The sequence below is a fragment of the Bison bison genome, unplaced genomic scaffold, assembly GCF_000754665.1.
Source record: "Bison bison bison isolate TAMUID 2011002044 unplaced genomic scaffold, Bison_UMD1.0 scf7180017864375, whole genome shotgun sequence".
Classification (NCBI taxonomy): Eukaryota; Metazoa; Chordata; class Mammalia; order Artiodactyla; family Bovidae; genus Bison; species Bison bison.
Window position 1 is genome coordinate 1,190,069 of NW_011494947.1, and position 9,589 is coordinate 1,199,657.

At 47.0% G+C, this 9,589-nt stretch overlaps 1 protein-coding gene across 5 annotated transcripts in view; it reads left to right on the plus strand.

Moving 5' to 3' along the window:
• Nucleotides 1-9,087, plus strand: part of TTF1 (transcription termination factor, RNA polymerase I) — a 30,590-nt gene extending 21,503 nt beyond the window's left edge. For 2 of the 5 annotated variants that reach the window (XM_010856776.1, XM_010856775.1), the window contains exons 8-11: nt 65-154; nt 1,333-1,398; nt 6,401-6,486; nt 7,730-9,085. In XM_010856776.1, coding sequence (XP_010855078.1) covers nt 65-154; nt 1,333-1,398; nt 6,401-6,486; nt 7,730-7,914 — 427 coding nt within the window. In that variant the 3' untranslated portion in view covers nt 7,915-9,085. Of the gene's footprint in view, nt 1-64; nt 155-1,332; nt 1,399-6,400; nt 6,487-7,729 lie in introns of all 5 variants that reach the window. The other 3 variants (XR_826785.1, XM_010856774.1, XM_010856777.1) reach the window with 3 other exon arrangements.
• Nucleotides 9,088-9,589: the final 502 nt, after the last annotated feature.

Below are 9,589 nucleotides of genomic sequence, written 5' to 3' on the forward strand. Positions count from 1 at the left end.
GAAAACAAAGGACATTTTAATGGAAACTTTACCCTGAAAGTAAACTGTTTTTCTGTTAACACAGGACGGAAATTCTAACCAAGAGGATGACGAATGGTCGGGACGTGTACCGAGGAGTGAACGCTCTGCAAGCCAAGATCAATCTGATTGAAAGGTACAGAAATAGTCAGCAACACTGTTTTACTCCTTTTTCCCTCTAGGCAAAGAGTAGTTAGCCAAGCCTGTGGGTCTGAGGGACCTGGGCTTGTGTCAAAGGAGGGGCGCCGAAGAGCAGAAGAAGCCTCTGGATTCTGGGCACCCTTCATCCTGTTCTCTGTCAGGAATGCTGCTGCTCCTTCCTCGGTGGGCTTCCTCATTCTCCACCCTGGCCTGGCTGGGGATGCCCAACCCCCCTTTATTTCTCTACCAGAGGGACTAGCAGAGACAAGGAGCACCTCTCAAGTCAGGCAGGCCTGGGTTCCAGTGAGGGTACATCATGTGGGTGGTCCCACAGTGACCCGAGCTCTCAGTCCATCTCCTGGTGTGCAGAATAGACAGAGTCCCCCCAACTTCAGCAGATAGTGTCGAGGGCGAGTGGATTCACGGGTGCAAGGCCTTAACCCGGTGTCTGTCACATAGTCAGTGCTGAGCACACAGTCACCACTCCTGTGTGTCTGCGTTGAATGGTGAACTTGGGTTTGTTTTTTTTAATTGAAGTATGAAAGGAAAGTGAAAGTGAAGTCACTCAGTCATGTCCGACTGTTTGTGACCCCTTGGACTATAGCCCACCAGGCTTCTCCGTCCATGGGATTTTCCAGGCAAGAATACTGGAGTGGATTGCCATTTCCTTCTCCAGGAGATCTTCCCGACCCAAGGATTGAACCCGGGTCTCCCGCATTGTAGGCAGACGCTTTACCGTCTGAGTCACCAGGGAAGTCTTAAGTTGATTTAATTTCTGCTGTACAGCAAAGTGACTTAGTTATACATATATATGTGTATTTCTATATATACAGTATACTTTTTCATATTTCATTCTTTTCTATGACGGTTTATCACAGGATGTTGAACATTAACTGTGAAGTTGATGTTTTTTACCATGAGGAGGCGACATGGCTTGGTGGGAGGTGCAAAGGGCTCAGGAGGAAGAGAGGAGGCTTTTTGTTCTGGAGTTCACGTACCCCATGACCTTGGGCTTGCCTACCTGTGTTACTCACTGGGCCTGGGTAACACAGGGAGCTGGAACAGAGGTGGACACGCTGAGGCCTTCCAGCTCTTAATATTCTGTGAGTCCATGAAGATGGCCATCATGCTGAATTTTGGCTTGAAAACTTAATTTTTATTTTTTTCTCATAGGTTGTACGAAATAAATGTGCAAGATGTTAATGAAATAGACTGGGAAGATCTTGCTAGCATCATAGGGTAAGGCCATTTGTTTAATATTAAGCTAGTGAAAAGATAAGAGATGACTTCTAATAAATGACTGGCTATCAGACTTCAAAGAACAGGACTGAAATTTGCGCCGCTTATGTTACTCACCTTATAAATTATATTTATGAATCTTATAAAATGTATTGGTGAACCGCCCCTGCCCCCCTTAGTACTAGACCAGGTTAATCATACCAACCCTCCCTCTACTCCAGCCCCCATCTCCACCCCCAGGACACCTGCGAAGAGTGAATGAAATGTGTGTAGTCTCCTAAAGAACTCACCAGTTACGACTGGCAGGAGGACCCCACGTGGCCCTCACCCATCACCAGCCTCCTTCCATCTGCCGCGTTGGCTCTGTCGTCCCTCCGTCCCTGTCCCCCTCCTGCTCCCCGTTCCAAGGGAATAGAATTGTTTCCATCAACCACTTGAGAGTTAGTGGTGGCCGACGTGTCCTCAGCAAGGATGTTACCCTGCATCTGCCGGCACAGTGATCACGCCCAGGGCGTCTGCGTGGCTGCAGTGTTCTCTAACACACGGCCCCGTGCGGATTTCACCCGTTGTCCCAGAAATCCCTTCGAAGCACATTCCCCTGTCTTAGGATCCAACCCAGGATCTGTCTCCTTAGCGTCATCTAATCCGCAGAATTCTTCTGCCTCTGTGTTTCTTTCTTTTTATCGTTGCAGTGTCGTTGATTTGTTTCACGCGTACAACAAAGCGATTCAATTTTGTATGTGTGTGTGTGTGTGTGTGTGTGTATTTTCAGATTCTTTTCCATTAAAAAAAAAAAAAATCGTATTTATTTTGGCTACACTGAGCCTTTGTTGTGGCACTGCCCCTCCGCACATGGGATCTTAGTCCTCTGACCAGGGATCGAACCCACACCCCCTGCATCGGAAGGCAGGTTCTTCACCACTGGGCCACCAGGGAAGTCCTTCACATTCTGTTCCATTATTACAAGGTGTTGAATATAGTTCCCTGGGCTGTACATTAGGTCCTTGCTGTTTATTTGTTTTATGCACAGCAGCAGGTATCTGTTAACGCCTTTGTCTTCATTGATGTTGAAACTGTGGGAGAACGCAGGCTGGTCGTCCTGTAGAACTTGCCTCAGCTGAAGCTTGTCGGAGGCTCCCTCACGGCTAGATTTGCGTTTTGTATTTTACATAGGAGTCCCTCAGGGGCGGGGCTATGTCTCTGTCACCAGGTCCCACCTTGTCCTGAGGCCTGTGGTTCTGACATGGACCCCTGGGCTCTGCCTCATTTCCCCTTGCAGAAAAGTGACAGTTTCTCTCCTGGTGGTAGGAAACGGCTGCGGGGAGATATTTTGAGACCCCCTCAGGTTCCTCTTCCTCTCGGGGCCTCGCTGTGCTGATCATTTGCATCTCTCACCTGAGGAGTGCCATCTCACTCTCATCCGCTGTCACTCTCTGCCTTTGTTGCTACAGTCCTTGCATTTTCAGCCAGTGAAGGAGAGGCCACCCCTCCTAAGGTCTGAAGCCGCTGCTGGCCCAGCAGGGAGAGCTGGCCGGCAGAGCCCTGTGCCTCTAAGCCCAGCAGATTGCCAGGCACTGTGGGGCGCAGGGTTGGTGGGCTTTGGGAGGCGGAGCGTTGAGGGACCCTCTGGCCTTTAGGTTTGAACGGTGGAGCAGGGAGCAGGGCTCCCGCAGCCTGGCTGCCTTTCAGAACCGTGGCTGCTGACGTGAGGTTGTCATCGATCCATTAGGAAGGGTGTAAACTGGTTCTAGTGGTTAGTTATTTATATTTCAGGATTATGGACAAAGCATAGTCCATAAAGCATCAGTCCAGTTCAGTAGCTCAGTCCTGTCTGACTCTTTGCAACCCCGTGGACTGCAGCAGGCCAGGCCTCCCTGTCCATCACCAACTCCCGGAGTTTACCCAAACTCATGTCCATTGAGTCGGTGATGGCATCCAACCGTCTCATCCTCTGTCGTCCCCTTCTCCTCCCACCTTCAGTCTTTCCCAGCATCAGGGTCTTTTCACATGAGTCAGTTCTTCGCATCAGGTGGCCAAAGTATTGGAGTCTCAAACATAAGGCATAGTGGTCAGTTATTTACATCTCAGGATTACGGACAAAGCACAGTCAGTTTTGGCTGTTTGTTTTTACTTGCCATTGGAATCATTTAGCGGCAGGCCCTGTCAAGAGTCACACACGCCCATGGTTCCAAACCCTTTCCTTTCTTTCTCGCTCATCTCACCAGTACGCCATCTGCTCTTCAGCTGGTGGGTCCCTAAGGGGGAGGTGTCAGGGGCTTTGAAGGAAGGAGATCCTGCCGTGCACCCCACCAACTCCCACTCCAAGAAGTATTCATGTGGACACATCTCTCCCTTTGCCATATCAAACCACTTTTGAAAAACCCTGACTTTTCCAATAAGTGTTTGGGTATCTTGCAACATTGCCTCAAATCACATTTCTTTTTTTTTTTTTTTTTGATTTTCAATAATATTTTCTTTTTTTTTTTTTTTTCTAATTTTATTTTATTTTTAAACTTTACATAATTGTATTAGTTTTGCCAAATATCAAAATGAATCCGCCACAGGTATACATGTGTTCCCCATCCCGAACCCTCCTCCCTCCTCCCTCCCCATACCATCCCTCTGGGCCGTCCCAGTGCACCAGCCCCAAGCATCCAGCATCATGCATCGAACCTGGACTGGCAACTCGTTTCCTACATGATATTTTACATGTTTCATTGCCATTCTCCCAAATCTTCCCACCCTCTCCCTCTCCCACAGAGTCCATAAGACTGTTCTATACACACATTTCTTAAAGTGGATTTTTAGTGATTTTAAGTAGAATTATATACTTAAATATTGAATGTTCTGGTTAAGATTTAGAAATCTCAGGAGTTCCCTAGAGGTGCAGTGGTTAAGAGTCCACACTGCCAATGCAGGGGGTGTGGGTTTGATCCTTGGTCGGGGAACTAAGATCCTACATGCTGTGCTGCATGGCTAAAAGATTAAAAAGAAGAAAAAAGAGATTTAGGAATCTCAAAGCTATAAAATAGACATCATGGCATCCAGTCAAATACTGTTGGAAGTAGAACGTTCTCAAAGTTTTAATAATAAATTAAAACAGTGAAAATAATTAAATTGAAAGTTTGGTCTCCTCAGGTTCTTGAAGCCTCCCTCATGAATTATTTAGGCAGGATTTTAAAGACAGCATCCCTGCCTAATGAGATGTAACACCCACTTCATTTGAAAATGTTACTTCTTAAGCCCAAGCTTTGATCTGCAGAGCAGTCTGGCACAGGGCACCGTGGGAAGAAGGAAGGTTTTCCAGATGGCCTAGAACTTGGCCTCTGCAGTCAGACAGACTGGGCGTCAAGTCCCGGAACTCTGCTTGGTATTTAGCTGGCCTTCGTCAGGCGGTCCCCTCGCTGGTCTCCGCGCCACCGTTCCTCGTTTGCGGGGTGGTTGAACGCGTCCATAATCAGGACTGAAGGGGACAGTGCGTGGTGCATAGCGTGTGCTCGGCACGCCGCCGCTGCCGCAAAGAGGTATAAAGAGCCCAGCTGTCTTCCACGTGTGTAGCAGATCAAATTATTCCCACTAATCATATAACATCTAGATTAGCTAATTGTCAAAACAAATATGTCACACTTTTATGGTTTAAAGGGGAAGACATGCCCAGAAGGGCTTCCTTTGTGGTTCAGCTGGTAAAGAGTCCACCTGCAATTTGGGAGACCTGGGTTCAGTCCCTGGGTTTGGGAAGATCCCCTGGAGAAGGGAAAGGCTACCCACTCCAGTATTCTGGCCTGGAGAATTCCTCAGACTATATAGTCAGTGGGGTCGCAAAGAGTTGGACACAACTGAGCGACTTTCACTTTCACATGCCCAGGAAGTGACATTAGTGAATTTTCAATTTAAAAAAGTTTTTAAGATTTGGTTGTTTCCATCCTGCCTATTGTAAGTAGAAAATGAATTTGATTCACCAGCACACCGTAAGTGTCCACTTTCTTTAGCTTTGCAAAATTAAAAATCCAGACACCTGCCTTTGCATCGTGACAAATATATAGTTATCCTAACTGTAGTAAAGAGTGTAAGACTTGTGAATAATGCCATTTGTAGCCACATAGATGGACCTAGAGATTATCGTAGTTAAGTGCAATAAGTCAAAGACACATATCATGTGATATCACGTACATGTGGAATCTAAAAGAATGATACAAATGAACTTACTTATGAACAGAAATGGACTCGTGGACATAGAAAACAGATTTATGGTTACCAAAGGGGAATGGGAAGGGGTGAGGGGATGAATTAGGAGGTGGGATTAACGTATATATACAGCTATATAAAGTAAACGACGAGGACCCACTGTATAGCACAGGGAACTGCACTCAGTACCCTGTACTAATCTATAATGGGAAAAATCTGAGGAAAGAATGTGTGGACTGTGTGTGACTGAATCACTTTGCTGCACACTTGAAACATAATATTATAAATTAACTTCAATTAAAAAAAAATCTATCTGATAGCCAAAAAAGTATAGAATTTGGAATGCACCCAAGCGACGTTCCAGCCCTTGCCCTTCACAGCTGTAAAACCTTGGCTGGCTCTCTGTGCCTCGGTTTCCCCATCTCCAAAGTGAGGGCTCAGAGTCGGAGCCCCCTTGCAGAGCGGTGGTGAGGCTCGTGGCTGCTCCGTGGCAAGCAGAGAGCCAGGCTGGGGACGCGTAAGCATCAGCCTGTGCGCACTGGTATCGCAGCTTGTCTTCCTTTCTGGTAGTTTATTCTAGTTTGGACAGAATTCATCTTACTGCACTGCTGTTTTGCTTCCTTTCGTATGTGTGTGTTTACGTGGACAGTAGCTTTTCATATGTCTTATTTTTCTCACACATGTGCAGACACGAGGATTAAGAAAGCTACTTGTGTCTGTAAACCACCCCTTCCTTAATCAGCGCGTTTAGTACACAGGACTGGAATGAGTTATTTTGAACTGCCACTAACTTTTTTACACCTTTTCCTTTCTAAAGGGATGTTCCCCCATCTTACGTCCAGACTAAATTTTATAAACTAAAAGCTACCTGCGTTCCCTTTTGGCAGAAGAAGACTTTCCCAGGTCAGTGTTTTCAGTATTTGAATAGTTAAAAACAGCACATGTGGGCACACATTGGTCGTGTGACCTTGGGCAGGTGACTTCTGAGAACCTCGGATTTTTCAAATGTGAAAACTGACAAATTATAACCCCTGCCTGGGGCTTCTCTGGCAGCTCAGTGGTACAGAACCTGCCTGCCAATGCAGGAGACATTGGTTCAATCCTTGGGTAGCGAAGATCCCCTGGAGAAGGAAAGGGCAACCAATTCCAGTATTCTTGCCTGGAAAATCACACGGACAGAGGAGCCTAGCAAGCTACAGTCCATGGGGTCGCAGAGAGTCAGACACAACCGAGCAAATGAACACACACGCATGCAACCCCACCTTTTTTTGAATGTACTAGAAGAGCTAACAGACTTGTAAAATATGGTCACCAGGGTGCCAGGCACTTGGCAAGCACTTGACATGTAACCGTGAGTGATCCTGGGTTGCACACACCGTATGCTCACATACACACGCTCACACCACATGCCTGCACACACACTGTTTCACAGACAACTGGATGCGCCCAGCTCTTTCTCTGAAGCCTTTTGTGAGTGATTTCCACATGTAATTCTCAAACCTGGACCATGAGAGTAAGCAGTGTGTGTAAAGTACACAAAGCAGAGCCACCTGTAGGGGATGCACCCCTGCGACAGGGCACACCAGACACGTGAACTGACGCACGTAATTGGAGGTGCAAACACATACTCGTATCTTGGAAGTTCTCAGCTTGAGGCTTCCTATGTAGGGGACGTACCCTGGGCTTTACCGCAGATACGGTGCATCCTCATGTCTGGGCTGGGTCCAGAGGCAAGGTTGCTCTCTAACAAACTCACAGCAGAGTCGCCGGCACCCTGCCCAGCGCCAGCGTTCGGGAGCTGCTGGCTTGAGTGATGCTCTGCTTTGCAGTGTGTGACGAATGCTCCCTGCATTCAGCAGACCCCGCTTCCTGGGCTTGAATCTGACTTTACCCTCCTGACTCCATGACTTCGGGCAAGTTACATAATGTCTTTATGCCTCATTTGAAAAACGGGTGAACAATAGTGCCTACCCGTCATAGGAGTTTTTAGCGGGTTGGACGAGGGGCTGTGAGTGAACCAGTAAGAGCTGGGTCTTGGCACACAGTAAAGCCAGGAGCGATACATTGTCATCGTAAGCACCCTCTGTCCTTGACTTTGAAAAGAGGCATTGTCAGACCATCTCAAGATTCAATCTCTTTTCTTTAGAGATCATAGACTACCTTTATGAAACTAGTCTCCCGCTGCTTAAAGAGAAGTTGGAGAAGAAGATGGAGAAAAAAGGGACTGAGATCCAGGCTCCAGCAGCCCCTAAGCCTGTCTTCCTGTTTCGAGATATCTTTTATTATGATGACGACGACAGTGAGGGAGAAGACAGAGATGAAAAAAGTTAAGCAACTGTTACTCTCTCTTGTCCATTTTTCTAGGTTTGGTTTTATTTATAGATGTCAATAAAGATATTTTCACTATTGATTTTACTAAAGAAGGGTCTGAAAATGATAACTTACATTCTGGACATTTAAACATTGTTTCACATTTCATATTCAAGTCTATCTGAATGTGAAAAGAAAGATGAGTGTATGGGTTGATTTAATATTTCTGTGCCATTGTGTCAAGAAGATCCCCTGGAGAAGGGAATGGCAACCCACTCCAGTTTCTTGCCTAGGAAATCCCACGGACAGAGGAGCCTGGCGGGCTACAGTCTATGGGATTGCAGAGTCGGACATGACCGAGTGACTAGCACTTTGCTTTTGAATGGTTTTCACAAAACAGCAGGGTCCCAGATCTTTCTAATGTCAACAAGGCAGTTACATCTGAAGAACATTTTCTCTCTTTCTTTATTTTTTTTGGCTGCACCGTGCAACTTTTGGGGTCTTAGTTTCCTGACCAGTTACTGAACCCAGGCCCTGGGCAATGAAAGCACAGAATCCCAGCCACTGGACCGCCACGGAATTCCTCCAGTGAGCATCTTCATGGTGTGGATTCAGCTGTATGTACACTCGGCAAGAAAAGAACGTTAACGTTTTGTTAGTGCATGCCATTTTGCTTTCTGTTTTTCAGTATGTATGTTTTTCAGTATGTTTTTCAGATGTATGTTCTGTGTGTGTATTAGGTAAGTGGTACAGGGAGGTTTGTGTTTCCGCAGCTCAGTTTCAGTTCCCATGTGCCCGTCACGGTGGGTGTATCTCATCTTCCTATGTGTGATTCTAGTGTTAAGACAGGTGTTGTCCATAAAACTGGCCCTTTCAAAGCCAGTTACAGAATTCACCTGCTGTTTAACTGGAAAAAACAAACCAGCCAGCAGTCTCTTCCACTGCTTCTGGAAAAAACTGCCTCCGTTAGACTTACTGACAGATGCTGTCTGGGTCTCGGTCACAACCCATGGCTGATGGAATCTGAAAGGTAATTTTAACATTGGGCTAGTCCATCAATCTGGAAAGCAAACCGCTCTAGATATTTCAAACAGAGAATTCAGTATAGGGATTTAGGTTATGAAATTGTTCACAGGACAAAGGGGCAAACGGGAGCGAGGCTGAACTGCCCAGCGATGGGGAACTGAGGGGAAGCGGCTGCAGCCCCCAGCGGCCCAAGTGAACATGCCCTGGTGCTGACTTTGCAGGCTCTGGGCTGTCTGCTGCTGCAGGAGCCTGTGCACCTGTGTCTGCTTAGAACACAACGGCTTCTGCCTCCCTCCTAGCCTAGCCTCCCACGAGTGCCTCCCATGGGTGGCCCCTTAGCAGAACCCTGCTGGCGAGGGGAATCAAGTTCCCAGGCTTCTAGCCTCGTCTGTACAGGGGAGAACATAGAAAAGGAGGTGTGGGTGAATAGCATCGCATGCCGTGATGTCCCCCTCTGTGCCGAGATGCGACACCCCCTCCCCTGAGGATTCTCTGATGTTGTTTATGTGGCACCATGATATGCGATGTTGTTGGTTAACGCATCCACAGAGCTAGACATTCTCCCAAACTTGCCATCATGGGAGAAGGAAGAATACAGAGAACGAGTTTAGGAGTCCTCAGTTCAGTTCAGTTCACTTCAGTCCCTCAGTCGTGTCTGACTCTTTGCGAC